The sequence below is a fragment of the Lineus longissimus genome, chromosome 1, assembly GCF_910592395.1.
Source record: "Lineus longissimus chromosome 1, tnLinLong1.2, whole genome shotgun sequence".
Taxonomy (NCBI): domain Eukaryota; kingdom Metazoa; phylum Nemertea; class Pilidiophora; order Heteronemertea; family Lineidae; genus Lineus; species Lineus longissimus.
In genome coordinates this window covers 28,067,809-28,091,347 of record NC_088308.1, presented here as the reverse complement: position 1 = coordinate 28,091,347, position 23,539 = coordinate 28,067,809, and the positions used below count along the sequence as shown (strand labels likewise).

Below are 23,539 nucleotides of genomic sequence, written 5' to 3'. Positions count from 1 at the left end.
TCTCACCTGAGCGACACATTTCACTTGGAGTCGGGTCAGCTGCTTTCACGGTGTCCTGAGCATGGCATTTCCTTTCTAGAACCATAGCAGAAGAGAAGGCATGAATATCGGCAACCAATCGGCATGCAGCAGCATAACAGTCAAATCCTCAAGTGTTGTCAACCTCCCTTTTTATACGCTGTGACCAGGACAAGGTAGCATACTGCTCATTCATTGAACCACACCTTGAACACTGTATCAAGGTTCATGTCAATCACTCTACCCACGCCCCAACCAACACTTGGATGAGCATTTCACCCCACCTTGTCCGATTCACAACAAGTATTCAAAGGGTTCGGCAAATATCACAGCCAACCTTGAACAATCTGAGTGATACAACTACAAACAATGATATAGTAGTGAGCAATGCAGAATTATGCACATTCAAAGAGAGAACAGCAAAATGGATGTCGTAGAGAGAAAGTGGTGTCCTGGCAGGCCATTTCAAGTGCATTTCAAGGCTAATGTGGCCTTCTTCAAAACAAGACACAAGTCAAAACTTATAGATTTGTGAAGTGAGCTATTAGGGTCATCAAATCAAGCTTAGAATTTTGCTGAGCATGTTGCTGTGAAATGACCTGCGAACCCACTGTCGAAACTGTGAGGGCAATCTAAAGTAAATCATACTGCAACCCAGAGCATTCTCACACATGGTCAAAGTGTAATCACCATGACCATGTTGAAAATGCTGAGAGCTACAATGGAGAGAAACGATCTAAGAAGTATCTCAGCAAATGCAATAAATGAAGAAAGTATAATTCTCTTGTTGACTACTTTATCGGCTAACCTGAATCTGTGTGTGCATGTTGGACGTGTGTTTGGCGCTTTTTTTCTGAAATATTACCAGGGAGACTTGAGAAAGATAGGATACGCTAATGGCAACCATATGTCTGTTGGGAGAGTCTGTGATATTCCATTGTAGATATGGCTTCTTGTGCTCGGCTGCTGTCCCAGTATTGCTTGTCCCTCTCGTCATCATCAGCGGACATGGACGTATGCTGCGGTGAGAAGCTCTTACAAAGGCTATTTGACTGTGCAACCATGCAACATCACAGGCCCCCAAGTTGCTGAGGTGGTACAACCAGAAAGCTTCTTCAATCTGCGGCGCAGTGACATGAAGAGAATGTTGTTTTCTTGAACAGAACATACCACACAATATCCAAAGTGCTTCTTTTTGATAACTAGAGTAAGACAGGGACATGTAGGAGATTAGTTGGGCTAATGTAGAATGCAGACGTTCTTCTCAGCGACTGTGATGAGTGGGAGCAGCCTATGCTTTCTGCCCCGATTGTGCATCATCCCAAAAGTGAGTGACCCCTTGAATACTGATGGGGCCTCAACCAGTCTACCCATGCCCAAAGACTTCCCCATCTGCAAAGCTGAAATCCTTTACTTCCTTGGATAAGGGCCAATTCATGTATGCCCTAGGATTTTATGACTTGCTGCTCTCACCTTTGGTGTCGTCATCCTCCAAAGTGGTGCTGCTATCTGTCGATTCCTTGATGCCATCATTTTTCTTGGTTACCAAGCTACGGCCTGAAAAAACACAAAAAATCACACATGAACAAGTTGTTTCTTGTTGGAGGTGGCGTGAAATCACTTGATTGATACCTGTCACTTTGATAGTTGCCTTAAGTAACAGTTAGGGATGATGTGACTTTTGTACTTTTGACCAACCGGGCCCCTGGGCCACTGTTCATTGTCATGTTTAAACATGTTATTCTTAGTTAGCTGCAAAATAAATTTGAAATAGTTAGGAAATGAATAAGTTTTTTCCGTTTTTCTCAAAAGTTGAAAATATGACTTGGGCAATTATTTTATGAGGGTGACATTATACATGTGGAACATGTGACTGAGAGCTATTGAAGAATCCAAATGTACAGTAACATACAGGTCGACCAGTGCTACAGTACAGGGCAGTGTGTTTATCCAATATCCCCTCAACAAGGAATATCTATGTATCCACAATGAAGGAACATTGTAAAGTTCACATGAAGATCAGGTTAAGAGTTATTGACATGCAAATATATTCATGTGTACAATATGAAAATGTGATGTCTTACCCACATCTCTTGTCAAGAAATCATTGTTATGGCTCATGAATTAGTAAACAAAAACCATAATTACAGCCATGCAAGCGATCAAATCCATCTCAAGGATCAACAATGAAACATGATAGGAATATCTTCATATGATTAACAGAGAATCAGGACCGGGCATGATAATAAAACCTCTTCCAACAGAACACCACCATAGAAAAGATTCTTCCCATAATCACAAAATCTCCTTCGGACTGGCAACACACTACTCATAGTACTGCCATCTCGAATACAAGATAACTGTTTGAGAAACCACAGACTCTTTATTAGAAGACCTGACAGAGAAGGATGTTGAACAAGTCATGTTCTGTGGCATAAGATTAAGTACAACATTTACTATAGACATGGAAGACATGGTACCTACACCCACTTTAAACACACTTCAACACTGACAATGGACATTTGAGAGGAGCAATCGTCTCTGTAAGACTTATGACGAGGAATGGGTGCTACCATCTGGTTAGTTCTGACAGCCTTTAATGAGTTTCCCCTTTAAGATAGCAGTTTAAGGATGTGTCATCATCCAGTACTGCATCATAGGCTATTATTGGAGTACTCGTCACAGCAAAGAACCCCCCCCCCCTCGGCAACAAACAACAGATGGGAAAAGAGCAGCGTGATTACCTGGACATTTTTCCTGCTCAGATCGACTAAATGTGTCATTTGCTTGGGTGCATTCTCAGTGGAGTGTGCTATTTGGGTGTGGGCATTTCTGGACGCATCACAAAACATGACACGAGCATCGTTTCATCTCCTGCCACGAGACAAAATGACCTCAACACCCGAGATAAACCAGAGTCTTCTGATTATAGCGACACCTCGAGTTCATCAATTGGTGTACAATAATCATCTGTCCTAGCCATTGATAATCGACCACTCCTTCTTTCACCATTCTTGATCAAAGAACAACCAATGCTTCTTGTCTATCAGAAGAAGTTTCCCGCTTTATAACAGGGGAACCTTAACGCTTCATCCACACTTAGACTAATTGGACTATCCCTTAAAATAGTGCATCCATTATACAACTTTTCTTTATGATCTACCATGCCAAATGAACCAACCCGATACCAATCGAACAATATCTGGGCGTACTCAGCCACCATGAGAAGAGAGGTTGGGGTTGATGGCTAGGATGAGGAATCGTTTCATTTCTTTAACAGAAGGGAAGATCGAGACGAAAAACTTGATGAAATGGTCACTTGACTGATGTCAAGTTTGGTGATTGGTAAATGCAAAGATGTAGATCATACAGAGAGGCTGATACACTATATCTATGCTCTAGACATGGACATCCCCACAGAGAACATGAGCACACTATATCTATGCTCCAGACATGGACATCCCCACAGAGAACATGAGCACACTATATCTACGCTCCAGACATGGACATCCCCACAGAGAACATGAGCACACTATATCTAGGCTCCAGATATGGACATCCCCACAGAGAACATGAGCACACTATATCTACGCTCCAGACATGGACATCCCCACAGAGAACATGAGCACACTATATCTACGCTCCAGACATGGACATCCCCACAGAGAACATGAGCACACTATATCTAGGCTCCAGATATGGACATCCCCACAGAGAACATGAGCACACTATATCTACGCTCCAGACATGGACATCCCCACAGAGAACATGAGCACACTATATCTACGCTCCAGACATGGACATCCTCACAGAGGACATAGACAAACCTGAGTAATACAGCCACAGACACAAAGCAGGAGAGACAGAGATGAGAAATATGGAACAGGCATGTGTTGGACATCGAGGGGAGTTGAATCTTGCCACCGAACAGAGGCAGCAGGGAAGCCGATGACCATTTTTGCAATGTGTGATGATAGAATTGGTCAGATATCAGCCACAGAGGTACTTTGAACCATGGTCATTGGGTAACAAATTAGACCAACAGGGACCATCCCCAGTTGAATATGATGTAATGAAGACATAGAAATTAACATATCCTCTGAGCAGGGCTCTCAGCATGTTTAATCGTGGGAAGGCAGGGGTACAGTGTTGACATCAGTTCAAATCAGTTCATGTGATGTATGGCAGGTACTCTGGCCTCTTTTTAAAAACTTCAATGTGTTCAAAGTGTTTGTTGCAGTAAATTGTGTGTTTTTGAACAGACGACATAAGGGGTTTGCAGAACAATGCAGGCAGGGTGAATCAAACCTATATACATCTCTGGTTCACAACAACAACATGTCATATCGCAGGAAACAGACAGAGTATTTGTGATGCTCAAGTTCCTTTTGGGTTATCCACTTCGTTGAGACTCGATCCTCGGTTTCATGCACTGACAGGGATGAGACAGTTAAGGTGAGGGCAGAAGGGCTAGGGAAATGCTAACATATATTTGGTGTTGACGTTCTACAAGGAAGATGTTTGCTTGGGGCCACGCATTCTATGACGTCTGAAGACAGTTAAGAACTTCTTAAATTTCGTAAAATACTTTTGTTTCATTTTGGTGGGGACGCTGGACGGGATAGTCTCATCTCTGCCATGAAGGGGATAAACTGAATGGGGAAGAGGGCGTACTGTTTAACACTGCTAACAAGACTACCACTGGACTACTCTGGGACCACATCTGGCAGACTACGAAAACAGAGGGTGTCAAACAGAAGCGTAATCACAAGACACTAAGACACCATCTAGTGGTAGGCAGGTGTATTAACACGCCATTGATAATGGAAGTGTGACACACCTTGTGAACTGTGGTTTGGAGTGTAGATGCGCAGTTCGGTACTCTCCAAGATCTCTGGCAAAGCTTTCGGCCATGGGGGATCTCTGGTGCCAGAGTTTTTCGTTACAGGATACTTAACTGAAATTTGGTACACACTGACAGTTAAGTATGAGCATGGGTGGGGTTAGCAAGAGAAGACGGTCGATTCACCTACAGTCAGCATTTACGCAACAAGTGACAAGAAGTGCCCCTATTAGTCGTCTGTTCAAAATGTTGTATAAAGAGGGGCTGTTATATGAGGACTTAACATTAACAAAGAAGACATTCTCCTCACTCAAGCATATCACAAGGTTCAAAGGTACTCAGTCATTGTTCCAAAAGACATACAATTGACAATGAATGAAACATATCAGTTCAATGGTTCCATTTAAGACGTGCTAAAGAGTTTCATGTTCTTCTTTTAGTTACCCGTTCCCTGTTGGTTTTGACAGGAGTGAGGTCCAGTGCCAGATTTTCTTGGGACACATTTTACAAGAAATAGTAAAGTCTGGAGAAAAGTCAGTCAAAACAATAAGGACACACACCTACACATGAAAGAATAGATTGAAATTGACAAAGAAATGATGAGCTGAGAAGTTTTGTATGTCTTGATTGCTGAGGGATTGTCCTTTTGAAAAAGATAACTTTGGCAACAGAAAACAGGTCAACTTTGGAGAAAGTCACCTCACAAGGGCCACTGCAGAGTTGACATATACGCACATGTTCAGTGAACAAGTACAGAGGCCTTCTGTAAAGTTGACACACAGAAGAAGAAGAAGTCACCTTGAGCAACATCAGTTTAGACACAAATGGCGTTATCATTGTCTCTCCAATGGTTTGTGATTACACTAGTCGGTCCCAATTCTAAATAGTGTGTGCTCCAGTGAGATGACTGATACAATATATGATGTTCAGTTATGATGTGTTTGTTTTTCAAATGTATTTCATGTTTGAATCAAAAAGGATTACTTGCCATTGGTGACCAAGCTGAAGATAGATAGTAGAGTTACACAATACATCACGGGACAGGACAGGTGGATGAGACATTGTGGACGACCTATGAGTTCCACCAGCAAGACCACTCGTTTGTGCAGCTGTGGAACAACCAAGTAACACTGACAGACAGACAGACATGTTGACATGAGACGTGCAGGATGGGTATCTAGAACATGGCAGGGGTGTCCCACCTTATGTCATAGACTAACATCCTAATAAACAAAATGGATGACAGAAGAAGGGAAGAATGTGTAAGTTTAACTTGTATCTTATGTGCATCATTCTGCACAACCTTAATGCTCTAATCAAGATGGTGAAGTTGAACGTGTTACTAAATACGACTGGAGATAAACGAAAATTGCAAATCTCAAAACAATTTATACAAGGTTGGATCTGAGTTTGGATCCGTTCAGCCTAAAGTGTTGTGACATCTTGTGTCCTTGAGACATTCCAGATGCTTTTTCACTCTGAAGGTCGTAGGGGCTGGTTTGTGTAGACATGGATGTCCTCAAATATCAGATGTGGATGTGGTTTGTAGACATGAATTGGTGTGTTTACAGTGGAACCCCGGTAACAAGACCACTCATGGGACCGAGGTTGAATGGTCGCGTTACCAGGGTGGTCGGGTTAGTGAAGTTGAAATTTTGGGGGGCTGATGATGCTTATTCATTTTGAGCAGAAAAATGGGTATGAGATGGCACAGTATGTTCCTATTGGCTGCTACCAGTGAACCTAATACATATTCATATGTTACAATACCCTCCTCCATGATCCACTTATAGTCATAGGGTGTAAATGATGAAGATGAAGTGAGATGACACCACTGTATAGATCTTGTCATCCAAACAAGTAAGGTTAGTGGGACATCCATGAGTACACATTTGACGCCAAGTCACAACACAGAGTTACCAAACCAAAGATACAATTCCCAAGTGTCAAATGAGAGAGTGCACTACGATGCGGTCTGTGTGCAAGGAACACCCATAGTTTACTACAGTGTTAGTACCAATAATGGTTGGTAGAGGGCGTGCGACACATACCTTGAGGTGCCCCCTGTGAGCCATTGGCACCAGAGCTTGCCACGTTACCTAGTCGACACAATGTCAACATTACAATGTTATTTGCATGAATAAGGGCAAGTAGTAATGTATGCATGTGAGAAAAAATATGTCTTCAGAAAAATGGGTTGGAGAAACGGTTGTGAAAATAATGCAAAAAGCGATAGAAAACATTTGTGAAACCTTTTCAAGGAGTGATGGTGTCTCAACCAAAATGGCACATGACCTAGTACACCATCTCTCCCATCAAAGGTGCAACACTGCGGGGTGCCAAGGCACTTCCCTCTAGGACTAGTCCCTCTAGGACTTGTTGACATAATAAGATCCAAAGTTAGAAACGATTTGTGTCACTTGCATGGAGAAATTGCTGGTGTTACATTTGAAGCAGGAACCCCAATAAGAGGTGATCAGCAAATAATCGGCCCAATATTTCCCTGATGAAGCCAAAATGGCCAAGGTACACTTTACTGCAGATGTTTGAAGGAATAAACTGACCTCCACCTTTCTATTGAAAAAAATTGTAAGGAGAGGATAAAAAATGTCAAATCCATAACCATACACATAGGGTTAAACCAGCATATTCTCAATAAACATAATTAAGATGAACACTTATTGATCCAAAGAGAGGATTGGGCGGATGTTGTGGTCAGAAACCACATCCATACCACTTTCATCCAAATGACCAAGAAATGAAGCATGCCAACATTGAATCAGGAAACATTGAAATGACCATCAAGATATGAATAATGAAGATGAACTCAAGAGAACACAACCCAATTCGGATGAGAATACCAAGTCGAATATAAAAATGGAACATTCATCTAAAAGTATAAATTGGGCAGATGTAGACCGAGTTCCTGGAAAGTGTCACGTTGCAAACTTTGCTCCAGGGTGGACAAAGTTGATTTTACAGTAGATACAGAAAGAATATGCATGACTATAAGTTCCCCTCCCCATCCACAAGAGTTCCGTTTTTGATATCTATTGGAAGAAGGTTTAGGAGTGACTCTTTCCTGCAACTCACTGCAGAGATGTACAACAATCCCTTTAGAAATGAGAAAGGACATTATGCAGAGGTTTCAAATGAAATAATTATCATTGGACTACAATGTGCAAACTGTGGACAGAAATACAGCGCCTCCCTGAGAATAACCATCTCAGGAGCCTTTTTTAATGGACCATTCCTTGTGCAAGGGATAATAATGTTTCCTAAGGACACAGCCTTGCATCATAAAACAGAGAGATGCCATGGTTGTAAGGGCCATGTTTCTAAGAGTTGTCTTAGTTTAACTTTAAAATAGCTCACACCCAACCTCAGCGCAACATTCCAGCAAGGATATTTCAGTTGTTCAGTTCATGTTCATGCAGGACAACCTCCAGTCATCATTTAAGACAAATTTCAGTTCTGATGTTCAAAATTAGTGTTGTGTACCATAGCAACACAATCGCAAATATGGCACCATCAATTCATGATTAGCAAACTTGAGCATGCAAAACATGTGACCATGCATCTTGCGTATGATTTAGTGGTGCTTTCTAGAGTAAATGTTGTAGTCGGGCAAACAAGTGGAGCAAATTGCTTTCATAGATTGAAATAGAGTAACTGTGCAAGTATGGTAAGCCTGGCCAGGAAGGGAAGCAGCTGGTCATTTTCACTTGGCATGCACATGTAAGTTGGTCTTTGGTCTTTTCACTTGGGAAGAGTCCAAATGTATCTTGGTATTGAAATACGACCAAATGGGTTTGCTTTTTGCTTTTTCAGGAGAAGGCCTATGATGCAACCATGACGGGTATTATCACTGAAGAAGGCAGTGCAAGCCGCAATTCATGGTGTCATAGCCATTTCTGAGGCTTCTTACTCTGAGCAATCACTGCTGGCAGTGACATCCAACACTTGGGATGATCGCCAAAACCAGCAATCAATCAAACTTGAAAGGTGTCATTCACATGACTTCTTCAACCGACTCTAGATTCGCTTGGGTTCTGAAGCCCAAAAATGGCAATTTCATATGAATCTCTTTCAACAGCAAAGTTCATAAGAACAAATTTAGTAATTGATTCAAAAATGTGCAGGAGGTGCAGAGCGACCAAGATGGACTTAAAGTGAATGTTCACGGTGTCTTGACACAAAGATCTCTACGTGGACACATGACAATCACCGCCTCGACAGGTGTCTTCAAACATCATTTCCCAGATGTAACGCACACATGGTAATGCTATTTGCCCTAGAGGCATTTCACTTGCAGGCCATCTCGGTAACTGCTGAATCTATACGCATAATAAGCATTGCATATTATAGTCCAATAAATCAGAATAAAATATCATATTCCTACCCTCATCACTACCCTGCTTTTGGGCTGAGTTCGACCTGCTGGACTCTTGAAATAACAAAAACTTCAACATGTTAGAGAATAGGATACAAGAGGCTCTTTTAGCTACCGTGTCTGCTAACTTATCACGAAAATATGGGTTACACCTGACTGGTTAAGTTTTCCAAAGTAACATCAGCCCCTGGAGTAAATTATCTCCTTCAGCAACATCTACATGACGGCACCCAACACGTCGACACTAAAATGGTGAAAAACCAGCCATGCAGTAAATAACTTTTCACAAACCAATATTTAGATGGTGATAAGTTGGCAGTACGGTAGCTGGCTGAAGCAATTGAGCTATTACAGGTTTATAATCTAATACATTTCATTATCACTGCTTCTGGATAACACAATAAGACTCCTCTTACAAATTTTGCCGGGGGAAAGATATTAGCGTAAAAACACATCAAGAACCGCAGTAATCAAATGTAGCAAACATGATTGGCTGAATTAGGTATTCTTTGATGAGAGCATAACCAATCAAATTTGCAGAGCATCAAAAATGTACCACTGGATCTTTCCTGGACCGCTGTTGGCTAATACCGCTCTGTTAAACAAACTGGAATCGGCCTGGTGCACACCAGGGTACTCGATATCCAGACACCAAAATACTTGAGATTTACAATGGATTTCTTTGGCACAAAAATGCAGATTATTCTTGAGTAATTTCAGGAATAGTAAAACAGCAGGGACAACCTGAATGTTTCAGTCATCAACGTCCACCCTCCCTTCATTCATCTGAAAAGGAAGAACTGGACACATACATGTCCACTTGTGCAGCAGTCAAAGTCAATCCTACTGGTCTGTCAGAGCCAAATGCCTGACCATGGGGGGGGGGGGGTTACCGAGTTTATATTGACCACTGTATCAGTCCTTAAGAAAGGAAAGTAGGTTTGGGCATTGAAATTAAGCATTCCAAAGTATGAATAGAATAGAGTAGAAATGACATTTCTAATGATTCATAGCTAAACTGGACCACTCTGGCACCTTTATAAGTCAATGCAAAGTCAAGGTATTGAATTGGTTTTCAAAAGGTTATCATCCAGATGAAGAGAAATCTGTTAAAATCATGAAATAATGGTATTCATACAGTGTGTTTTCAGGGAAGGGTTCAAGATGCATGTGGATTAGAAACTGAGAAGACACCAAGGAGCCAAACACATCAATTGAGAAACAGCAGTGAGTTAGAGAGGAGACAACGTTTGAGTCGAGAGATGACAGTCCCATGTGACTGGTGAACGTTAATACTCGTAATTACAGGGATTGTAAAGAAGCAGCTCTGGCCGAATGGAAAAAAGGTCATTTCAACCCATTAACAAGGATGACCTCACAGCCCAGATTTCAAAAGATTAACAAAAGCTACATGTACCCCATGCACTGCACTCAACTGATGCAGAAAACAAACCCATGTTAATGAAACGTGTTTAACATTGAGGTAACAAGGTATTCAAAGGTAAAGTTGACATGTGACAGATGCCACTGGTTAGTGTTTGACAATCAAATAGGCTCTTCATGACAAACAAATTATCGGCCAGAAACTGAAGAGTATGAAAATCAATTGAATTAAGCCAATCACAGGTTTAAAGAAGTGATACCGAACTGGAGGTACTGGAGACTCCTTCACCACTACATTGACTTCTCCCTCCCCAACACAAACCATACTATCCAAATAACTGCTTCAAAATCGCTTTTCCCTTAGATATAAATGACTGAGAGAAAAAATATTTCCATGAACAACACATGACTCATATCAACACCAAACCAACCAACATAAAATATCTAATCAACACAAGCTCAGGATCCCGCATCAAAAGATAAGTAACATAAATTATTCTACAGTCATTTGAAAAAAGACAGATGGTCTTGAACATATCAAATTTGGTAAATTTATAGGAGGTTGAATACCTAGTACTACTACAAAGGACCAACAACATTGAGGCTGACTCCTTCAGTGGCGACGCCTAGTGAAGGAGAAGGGAGACAGAAAGAGGAGGGAGGGTGGGGTGAGGGAGTGTTAAGAGGGATTAGCATTCATTATAGGCTTGCTCAGACTCATACTAACAAATACTGGCTTGTGGCTTTCTCAGCAAGGCCAACTGTGATCAACACACCATCTTTCAGGTTCATAAACATCAGATGGATTGTTAGATTGGTTGACCAAGTATAGTGTTAAGCTGGGGCAAGTAGCTTTAGGTCTATGGCTGCTGCCTTGACTTGTAAACCAATATCAAGCTGTCTAACACAGCTCGTTCCTGCCCTTCCAGTCAGGCAGTCTTTTAGTTGTTGTTGTTCTTCCAAGAAGTCACAAAATTCCCACAAAGTAGCAAAAAAGTGTCTTAAATGACTTTGCATTGACTATCGGTACATGATTATCTTCACAGCAACTGAACATTAGCCTATAGCAGTTGATTGTGTCGTAACGAGCGAGAGCGCGCCTATAGCAGCCATAACATCATAGATCACATTAGCCACTTACTTTTATCACCTTTGCTTACTGAATGAAACAAAGAACAAGTACACCAAGGTCAATACAATATACACCATGCTCCCAGAACAACAAGGACACAGTAACGTTCTCTCCACCTCTGGTCAACTTCTGCCCCTCGGTTAAGAATCAGGCGAGAAAGCATGGTCGATTCCTGTTACAACCACGTCTATACTAAAACTCAGCTCAGTTGTGCTGATGTCTCCTCTCGATTTTAATATTCAACTCGATATCAACTTTAGTTTAGGACATAACAGTACTACACAGGGCCAGTATTGCTATTCTCAATGCTCATCACTTGAACCAAGCCTTGAAGTCCTGTATCCTGTTCTTTAATGTGAATAAATGACACAAACTTTCAATGTACTTTTTATATTAGGTTTGGCATTCAAAACAAAGAGAAATTGTATGGATGTAGACTTTTACTTCAAGTTTCCTGACAGGCAATTATACAATATATTGACAAATGTTGACGATATCAAAACATGAAACTATCTAGTGACATTTCCATTTGCCATCAGACTCTAACATTTGACATAACTTTCCAGCTTTTGACGTATATACCACGATGGGGTTTTACCATGAATGGGACAACACTGAAGTACATGACAGATAAAAGACAGCATCACATCATTTAGCATCAGTTCATACTTCAAACTATAGAATTGTATTCGTCAGCGGCTGGAGTGGTCAGTCAATCAGCTATGCGATTGGAGAGACCACTCAATACAGTCATTAGGATGCATTATTGTTACAGTATCGCATGTGGACATGTAAGGGTTGATACACTAGTAGATTCCTTGGATAGAGTATCAAGACTGGACAAATGAGGTTTGTGAAACCATTAGCAGTTGATTGATCATTATTGGTAGTTTGTGTGATGAGGCAATCAATTATAACTGCATTATTAATGACAGTAAAGCTCCAGCACCTCGATGCACAAATTAAGTAAGAATTTTGTGAGATGCTCATTAGTATGATTATAGACTTTTGGTAAGGAGTTTGTGAGATTTCAAACATTTGTTATGAAATGTGTCCCAGCTGAAATTAATTCATAATGTTGACCTTTTCCCAAAGGAGTATATCACACGCAAACTAACTAGAAAAGAAGATTAAGTATTCTACATTAGCTGGCAATGCCAAACCAAAATGCAACAAGTTCTGGCAAGAAATCCGGATGTTTCTAAAGGTCACAGAAAGTATTTTAGGAACTGAAATGGCTTGGTCTGTTTTTCTGTAAAAGGAAATATAAGGATCACCAATTCCAACAGAAATGTCCAATAGTGTGAATTCAGAGGATAACTATTGGCAAGGTTTGCTCTGTGTCTGTTCATGTCTTTACTGATACAGTTGACACAACAATACCTGCAGCTCCATGCTGAGACAGTTACAGCTAATGAATGGTGCAAATTGTATGTGCCGCAACCAGCAGTGTTAATGACACTGTGGCCATTACTTAATCACAACCACCAAACACCTTCTGTTGAAACTGGATGGACCGTTTAGCCAGGTATAGAACTGATATTTAATACTATTCTAGACAGCAAATAAACCCTTGGTTACTGTAGGCGTACATTTGAACAAGAGGATTTAGAGCTTACATGATGGTTTAGAAGGTTACCAGAGGAGTGGAAATCAGAGAACGCTACTGGAGTCAAAACATCAAGTTTGAAACTTATACCCTTAAGGACTGAATACAAAACACTTCCCTATTAAACTGTGATTTAAAACAACTAGCATATTGGGAGACAAAGAAGTTCATTTAGTGGTGTTATTCTTCTAGGCAATTTATGAAGAACGTTTCAATACTAGACTGTAGACTGGGAGTACCACAAGGGACTCCTCTATGATCATATTTATTCAACTCCTATATATGAAAAGCACACAACTGTGTAACCCATCATACTGGATTGCTGCTATGTGTAATTGAAGTTATTTTTCATGATACAGCAATGAAGAGCACATATTTACCAGGCAAAGATCACTTATTCAAAAATTTGATTCAGTCCTTAATGGTTTTAAAGTGCAGTGAGGTGCAAAGAAATGATACAGTGACCAAGAGAAGAGAGCAGGGAAGAAACCACTACCTGAAAGAAATACACTGAGAAAACTCACTGAATGAACCAAAACTGGGGAGAAAGACACCATCACCATTGGGAAATACACCATTAAATCCAGGGGAATACCATTGGTAAGATGGGTGTGGTTCTATTCAAGAAGATGCAGAGACAAACGGTTCTTTCTCATGACAAAACTTGCTGAATTCTAAACTGGTAATGAGGAAGGTCTTCTTGAGGAAAACCGATATTCTTCTCGTAACTCATGTTGTTTTCCATCCCAAGAGGAAATAAACAGTCAGTGATGAACAAAACTTTATAATTGGTCTACACAGATCTGTCCTAATATTTCCATTGTCTCTCTCTTCTGGAATAGACCCACATCAGACCTTTATCTAGATTACGCCTTGGTTCCATACTTACTTGAAAAGTTGCGAGTGGCCAACATTGTCGTGAGAATGGCCCCCTGAAAGTAACAAAGGGAAAGCAATGAAACTATGAAACAGCGAGATGTTCAAGGTCAGTTCTCTAAGGATGGAACAAGTGTTACACCCATGTGTCGGGTATTGACAGCGCAGTTTGATCGAGAAGAGACCTTTCATAAAGTAGATTCTGAAAAAAAACATACCAGATAGTGGAAGAGTGGAAGACACATGGAGGCAATGCTGCACCGACTCCAGCCTATTCCACATCAGCAAGCTCCACTGGCTTCTAATCACCGCAGCACCCATTCAGGCAAATGAGCTGCTTTCAAAATAACTACATCATATTAAGATTTACATGACCTATGATATGTCTTGGGCAAGACACAAACTTGTCATACAGTCAGATCAGTAGTATGAGGGTGACTTTGGAACATTTGACCCAGTGACCTAATTTTGAGTGAGGATTGAGCAGAACGGCAGAGAAACACCGCATGAACAGTGTTATACTCTGGTAAGTACAGGAAACATGTAAATTAATACAGAATCACACCAAATCTCAAGTTACAATAACTCACTCAATGAGGTATTGTTTAACCAGTAATTCACAAGCAAACCAGCATAGTGATAGTGTCACTGGTAAGTTCAAAATTCTGAAACATTTTTCAAAGCCAAAGGTTTTTGGGCTGATGTTGTTTCTTCATTTTGAGCAGAAAAAAATAAGTGAAAAAAATATTTGGACTTTGAAATTTTTTCATCCTTCAGAGTTGAATAAGATATCGCCTAGATTCTTATCTATACATAAGGACCAAGCTAAGGTCATGGTCTAGCTGTCAAGATGAGCATGTACCTAACAAGTGTTGTGAGTTAGTATATGGCTTGTTTTTCATCGATAAATCTCACTCTAACTTGTCGTCCAGACCATTTTTTACCAAAGCCAGACTGTCTTCTGATTCCCAGAACCCACTCCATCATACTCCAAACGCTGCACCCTCAGAGCCCTGATTAAACATTCAGCATGGAGAATAAGATATGTACCCGGCACACAAGCACCACCAGACTGGATCTTACAGAATCAATATTTACCAAGCAATACTTCTAAATGACTTATTATGATCGGCAGAGGCATAAGGAGGAACCAACCCATCAATATCCTACCATCTAACTGGCACGTGCTCAATGAATCCCTGTTCAGACTGATATCAGCAGTTTCATGGGCAATAAATGCAATCAATACTTAGATTATTTGAGTGTGGATTTCCTCAAAACTGCTGGTCTGGAAAAGACTAGCACTGCTGATGCTGACAGAGAATGAACTGTTTCTGTTTTCACAAGTCATCATTTCTTTTTGATCCAAAGCACACACATGCAGCATCCATGGAGAAAGCAGAGAGTACCACGCACCAAACATCTGAAGTCCCTTGTTCTCATACATGACCTTGAACGTCAAGGAGCATTTCAATTGTTTGATACCAGAATGCGCAACACCTTCAAACAATACAGTCTCACTTTGATCAATATCAAGTTCAATCAGACATGCATAACACAGGTAACCTTTGAACTTTGAGAAGCTTTTTGTTTATTTGTAATTATTGGTTCGTTTAATATCAATCACTTGCAACAAAGAGCTTGGGTGAGTTTTGTCAACCTGACACTATTTGCATGCATTGCAGGTTAAATCGACCTATCATTTCTTCATCTAATCAGCTTACCCTTTCCACAGCAAAAAGGTACAGGCATAAACAGGGGAGTGTTATGAGCCATGGCTTTATCAGTCAAGGAAAGTGAGACTCAAAAGGCATCTGTAAAGTACACGAGGCATCACACAACAAATTGTATAGAAAAAACAGTGGCAAACTAGGAGAGCACTGGAACCAGGGGACTTCCAACATAATTTCGAGACTCCATTATGAAAGAGATGAATGTTAGAGGACAGGAAAACCATCCTCCTCCACTGATAATTAGATCACCAAAAATCGATAGTCAATTAAGATAGCATCTCTCAAATTGAAATAAACCATGATCGGACTGAAAGCTTTGGAGACCATCTGCTTCTGACATGGAGTAGTTGATGGGAGCTGAGTACAGAGCTGATGGATTTGCTTCATCAGTGGTCTCGAGACCTAACCAGGCTTTCACCCATCATTGGTACCAAACCAATCTTTACTACAATGTCTATCCCAGAAAACAAGACTCTCAATGCACTTGACATTGCCTGCAATAAATCCTGATCATTCCAATGCTAAGCTAGCGGCCAGTTTTATCTCACGAATTCATTCCTCTCGACAGATTGACCAACGTTGGCAGAATGTTCTGCATTAATGGCCGGGATGAATTATTAAATGTCTCCCCTTTCATTCTACATCTCCCACAATAAATGTGAATGCCAACGAGATGCAAACATTGGAACAAATTGTTGCAAGGAAATAAACGACAAAAGGGTTCATGTGGATTTGTTTCAGAAAATCTATGATTACTGCATGTTGTGATGCCACATGAATCAGGTTTTGTAACCTAGGCTGCAGTGGCCATCAATGCTTTCCCCTATTTCAGTTGGAAGAATGAGAAACCTACATTTGGCATGAAGACAGGATTGGAGCCAACTGAAATAACCTGCTTCTGGGCACGCCAACACCATTATAAAGTTGCATGCTTTACTTACACACAATGGACTGCAATGAATTCCACTATATTCATCAAATATAATTACCGCCATCAATGGTTTGCACACCTATATGTGCCATCATCTAGTTTATGAAATGGCTGAGCCTCAGGTAAATTGCGAATATGCAGGAAAGAGGCAAAGGTCGAACCATTTCTCTTCACATTTCTATGGAGCAAACTTGTCAACCCAAATCTTTTACAAATTCATTGCTGTCCAAAATGGTAAAGGGCACCTCTTGCCACCAGTAATAGGGGACCATGGTAACATGTCGCAACTGCCGCATGCTTCATGAAATATGTTATTGCAAAGGGAACTGCTATCTAGCTACTACTGCAGAGCTCTTTTAAGAATGTTGATGTAATTTCTTGTATGTCACTTTATAGTGTATGACATTTCAAAAAACTTCAGCTTCCTTTCCAAGTCTATCCTGAAACCTTTCATTATCACTCAGGTGAGTTGCTCCATCAACATTTCTGATCTGATTTGTAGTCAGAGACCCTAGCCACACTGCACCATCATGGCTCCTTACAGTTGGCCAGTCTCTGCCTGAAGTGTTCCATGCCAAAAGGATGGCATCATGAGGGCATTATCAGTCTCGGGAGGCTAGGTACCTATTCACACAACTTCTCCCTCTGAGCTCCTGTAGGCCAGTTTTCCATTTCTCTGCACCATAGCTACCTCTAACCTCAAAGAAATGAAAATCTATCCACAATAAACATACGTGAAATGAGAAAACGCCAGCAAATTTCCTCTGGTGAGACGCTGGTGTTGACAGTGCTAGATCCAGTTGCCCATACCAATGAGGCTGACGGTAAACTCATAGGTCACATTCTTCACCAGAGAAACCAAACAAGACACTTTATACCAGGTGATGCCACCAACATCAGGTTGTGCATAGATCATAGAAGCCAGAATGGTCATATGGGGCTAGATGGTAGTTTATGCCAGTTGGTGGACATTGGAATAAATGAAAGCCTCCTGATTGATCCAATGGAGGACAACTCAAAGGAGAGATGAGAGCACTCCACCACAGATTAGTGGCCATTTCTTGGGAACAAGCATGACAATGGAGGGTTGAATCATGAGATGCCCTGGACTTTAGATAACATTAGATGAATAGCGATGGTTGTCCAGCCATTCGGACAGAGAACAGAGAGGCTGGCTTATCATACAGAGCAATGCCAATGGATTATGTCATACAAGCAATATTCCATGATTTGACCTTATCAGAGGTTAACATCCACACATGGAAGCTGGCTGATTACTGGGAGGAGCAGAGAGGCTGGCTGACGTTAACAAATTCTTCAGAGAAGAATTGCCTGCCGGTGGAAATCAGACATTCTCCAACATTGGCAAATATGTCTGATTCTGCAGTTGTCTACGGATGAAGGAGGTGACAAACAGACAGGGTAATTGGCTACTAATTGTAACAGTATTATGACAAATTAGCCTGTGATGATCTGTTTCAATGAGCTGACCAGCCTCCGCTCTGTCAAAGAAGGCTCATATTCTACATGACTACAAGCCAAATAACTAGTCAGATTCCCCTTACAACTTTTACACCAAGTTTTGCCACACTTCGTCCTCTGAAATCCATCACATTAGCATGACAAACAAAGTGAACTAATGAGGGGCTACCAGTGTTATTTTGCTGACTGCTTTACCATAGAGCAAGTCAAATTCAACCTACCCACTGATGTTCGAACTTGCTGGTATGATTCACGTATAACTGACTCAATTAGGGTTGTCTGACTCCAGTTTTTGATTATCAATCGAAACCACCAATCAAGTGAACTCATCAGACTTGCACGCATCAGTCAACTATAGAGAATTTGCGTGATCCGACTCTCGCTGCCACTGGTATCCACCTACATCTGAATCAGAAGATCATCCATCACACTATCACAGACGGCTAATGGCAGACACAAAGTACTGGTGGCAGATTAGTTAGGCTGGGATAAGCTAAGTGAGCCAGTGATTGTATGTATCATCAACCATTATGCAATAACATGGCCAACATTAACCCAATGGCTGTCTCTCACAGAATGACAACAAAGTTATAATGATCAGATCCATGGTATATAGAGATAGGAGAATGTAACCATATTATCCTAATTGACATAGTCACATCTTGTTTGGGCATGGTTTGGTAAAATTGGCAGGACTTTAGTATGGACTGACAAGACTGGACAATATTAGGATTCATTTAGAAAGATTGGTAAAGGAGAAAATTCTTCATCCTGATTTAACTTCATGGCATTTTACGAGTCATGTCTTCAACAAGAAACACGTTGGATATTTGATCTTTGTCAAGTAAGAGAAGAAAATTGAAAGAGTGGATTCTATGCTGAGAGAAAAAACTTTCCCTTTGGGAATACAAACTTCTAAAACATGACACAAACATTATCCTAAATCAATTAGCTGTTATTCTTGCTCAGGATATTTTGTGCAACCCATTCATGACATCATTGTCACCTTGAAGTAAAGCACAAATCAATACTCAACACATCAATGTGATTATGATATCAAAAATACGAAATGTGTCAGATTGCTTTTTAAACAATGCACTGCTCGAAAAGCCTCGGGCTGATACCGTTGAAAACAAAGCATAAGTGATACACCACTATTTACTTTGTAGGGCACTTACAATGTTTTGTAAGGATCTGGGGAATGTTTTCAATCGACACAGATCTGTTACCAAGCAATGGGAAAGAATCTCTTGACATGCCTCATCAAAATAACTTCAAATTCAGTTCCTGTTTTTTCATGGCTGCAATGGAAGGTGCCGATAGTTTTGTCAGGTTTCAACTTTATGGATCACACGTTAGGGAAATATGGCATTAACACGTGAAGAGCAAAGAGCTAGTAACTGCACAGAAGGACTGCAATCTAACTGTGGTTTTCGTGAAAGTAGTGCATGACACTACATTTGAAGCAATCATACGCAACGGAACATCTGAATCTCAACTGAAGCTCTCAACCACGAATACGCCCTCCAACCAGGCCCCAGAACAATTCCAATCACGGTTTCAATAAAACACAAACAAATCACAATACATCTTAATTCAAGTTGTGAGGCCAGCCCATGAAGGTCTCAGGATTGTATTAATGGATGCCTACAAAAGCAGAGATGCTGAACTGGCTCCGATCTTAACGAGAATGGCTCATTGACTGTCACAGTCTTCAAAGGGAGGATGGCATCAGAGAATCAACTGGTAAATTTCTTGAAAACTTTTTGAGAGTTTTACAGGGAGGCCAAGAATTCTAAACTCTGATGAGATGGTACAAGAGGATACGAACTTTAATCCTGAAAGAAATGAGATTGATTATCTTTGCCACTTTTGCAGGGTAAGCTGACTTTTGACTACCTACCACGTGCGCCTTGATTTTGTCCATCGTGAGGGTTTGTCATGTCACCACCACAATGGAGAAACCAAATAATTCCACACAACCCATGGGCAGGCTAGCTAGTAATCCAAGCGGACTTCCAATAGAACTTTCCTTCAAATCCACCACAATACAAGTCACCATGAATGTAGAGAGTTTGCGTTGATATCAGTGATCAGTCATGTCGTCACCATGGTGTGGATGTCTGAGACATGACATGGGTGTGCATCTAGTCTAGGAGAACTGAGCCCATCACATCATAACACTGGATGATGAAGAAGTGACAGTAGAATGCGGATAACTCCATGGTGGCTGCATATTCCTCTTGCTGTATGAATCAACGCCATATACCGCACTTACAGCTCGAGGCTGGCGAAGGGCTCACTGGGCGAGTATTGATCGTAGCGCTATACACATGTGACTGATGGGAATCTACAGCGCCTACTGGAGAAATGACGGGAGACAATCGTTCTGTCAGTGAAAACAGTCAGAAAGGGCCATAAATTAATGATGAGCAACAGTTACGAATGTTTGCTATGAACATGTTTCATCTTCTTCTTGACAGAATCAATTGCTTTCACTAGGGTAGCGTGTCGTAAAGGAAAAAGAGGCAGGTTTTCTATGAATATACTGATAGTCATAAAAAAATACTCTGAAGAGCCATCCCATTACTACCCTCTCAAAGAGTTCATTCTCAGAAACACCACAACTTTGCAATTACTGCAAATTTATTGTTTGTTTCCCAAATTGCAAAAGATTCGGCCAAAAAATGGTCGTGGTCATACCTGGTCTACAGTACCAGTATTGTTTCCTTAGGCAAGACAACCAACACATCAGATTCTCTGTATCCAACCCATTACTAAATAACCATCACAGCCCATCAAAATGTTCTCCTCGCGAGCCTCACATGTACGCTGATGACTTTCAATGGGGAACCTTTACCTAAACAGTGAAAGTAAACACCAGACCAAGGTAGATTACACAGTTATGTTATTGACTGAAATTTCAGATTGATTTTTAAATTTTTTTTACAAACCAATTCCCAGTGAGAGTGATCACTGCAAAAGGTCATTTGTTCACCTGTTTCACCAGAAACAGTTGCCTCCACTCAGGGGAGAGTGAAACAAATGGCAATCCACAGGGTGGCTAATTCTAGCACACAGAAGGATGGACTCCAGGGATGGAAATCCTACACCAGCTCTCAGCCCTGTAATCTCGCAACATGCTATTTTCTCGTCAACCTTCAAGGGAAGAGTTTAAAGACAGGGAGGCCTGACACATGGTTTTCTGGCTCCAGTAACTGTACATAGTCATATTCCCCACCCAAAGTGCCTGAGCTCCACAGGATGGAATTAGCAATGATACACCCAGAGGCCATTTGTTAAAAAGAAAGAAGATGAGAAAAAAGAGTACGAGCCAATCGGTCCAACACAAGACCTCTTTCTTGCCTATTCACTTGGAGCCTTGAAGCTATGTAACCGTAATGTAATTCATATATGGAAATCGCTTCAGCATGTGTTTTATACAGAATCTCACGATCATGATTAACAATTCCGGAGTCAATCCCCAACTGCTTTTCCATGAAATTGTATCAATCCCTGGTGGCAGATGCATCACTCAGTGCTGGAAGGTTCACCGCACTCTATTCAAGCTGACAACCCTAAAGCCTGCTCTAAAGAAGCCTTCATTGGATCAAACAAACTCTTCCTTTACATTGTTTATGAGGATAAACCAAGGGCCGAAGGGATTTGAAATGACCTTCATGTCACAATAGCACACTGTTATGAACACAAGTCAAACAAGCAGACTTAGATCATATCTGGAATACGTATACAGTGGAACCCTGGTTGGAACCACCCCGGTAATGCGACCACCCCGCTATGACCACCAAGAATCGTCAGTCCCGAATGGTTTCCTCTCTAATTTCCATTACATGGCCCCGGTAACACAACCACCCCGGTACCCAGACCACTTCCACTGGATTGGGCGGTCCCAATGACCAAATTCACCCCTCTATCCCGACCAAAGATACAAATACAAGATTCAAATTATAGGCAAATGGGTTATTCATTTCCTCAATTGATACTTGATACCAATTAAATACTTCAAATTGGATCGGATGGTCCAAAGTGCATACCAATGTCATCTGAGGACTAGCATCAAAGAAACTCACTGTGAATCATCCATCCGTTGAACAAACACGCTAGTCAAATCAATCAATATTTCATTTTGAAAAATAAATCGATTTCAACCAAAGAACAGGAAAATCATATAAACCTGATAGTTTTAGAGTCATCACTGGTAAAGCATTATTTCTATACTTTGTGCTTTCTGTAGCCAGTGGTTCACTTCAACCAGGCTTATCGCTGAGGGATATGAGCAGCAACTTGAATCATTCATCATTCAGCCATCATCGTGAGCTGATTGGTTGAAGCATGATCACTGAGCCGCGGAACCCCTTAATTAGACCAAGATACACAAAGCGTCGTTCTAGGAAAGGAAACGAAGTTCCGATTATCAATATACCGCAGTAGATTAGACAAACATCTCTTGATTGCATCAACTAATTGGTTTTAGTTTTTATGTTACGTTTCTATTCTTCTCAGTATTGAGAAATAATGGTTCACTGTATCGTCTACCAACATGGAGGAGGCTTTGTTTCATGGAATTCCAGCTTGCCAGAGTGGTGTTAATCCTCGCTTTACATTCAAACCATTTTGGAAAAACTTGAAATAACCCCCCCCCTTTCCCCACAATTCACGTGAAGACATTTCGAGCATACTGAGTTAAAACTACCACAATGTGAGTTGATGTGGCTACCGAGTGTTTCTGAGAGCATCATGACCTGGGCTGATTAGTGGTGAGGACTGGAGCATCAAATACAGTCATTAAAATCAATATGACTCACTAACTGCTCAGAACGATTCCATGATGTCTTAAGTATCTCATTTCCTCCTGTCAGCATACCGGTAATTGGGAGTTAATATCAACGCCATTACAATTAAAATGTCGATACTTTTCAATCTGATATCGGGGCAGATTTGCTTACATTTCACAAGTTTTGAGCAACCAAGTTCAGAAGGAAGCAGGTGTTCGAAATGTCACGTTCATTTCAGAGCAAGCAAGTCATGAGGCAAGAGACTGAAATAGCATTCCTCTGGCTTCATTGACATCTGAACACCTACCTACGACACCAAATGGTGCAAAAATTGTCACTCGAT

The 23,539-nt window shown here is 41.0% G+C and overlaps 1 protein-coding gene across 24 annotated transcripts in view; it reads right to left on the bottom strand.

The window, feature by feature from the left end:
- The window catches only part of LOC135495751 (calcium/calmodulin-dependent protein kinase type II delta chain-like), a 91,117-nt gene that overhangs the window by 13,956 nt on the left and 53,622 nt on the right, over nt 1-23,539 (bottom strand). For 9 of the 24 annotated variants that reach the window (XM_064784684.1, XM_064784658.1, XM_064784640.1 and 6 more), the window contains exons 12-17: nt 14,268-14,310; nt 11,779-11,796; nt 9,264-9,308; nt 4,859-4,975; nt 1,492-1,575; nt 7-75 (exon numbers count right to left, since the gene is read on the bottom strand). In XM_064784684.1, the coding sequence (XP_064640754.1) occupies nt 7-75; nt 1,492-1,575; nt 4,859-4,975; nt 9,264-9,308; nt 11,779-11,796; nt 14,268-14,310 (376 nt within the window). Of the gene's footprint in view, nt 1-6; nt 76-826; nt 872-1,491; nt 1,576-4,858; nt 4,976-9,263; nt 9,309-11,778; nt 11,797-14,267; nt 14,311-23,539 lie in introns of all 24 variants that reach the window. The other 15 variants (XM_064784703.1, XM_064784804.1, XM_064784813.1 and 12 more) reach the window with 10 other exon arrangements.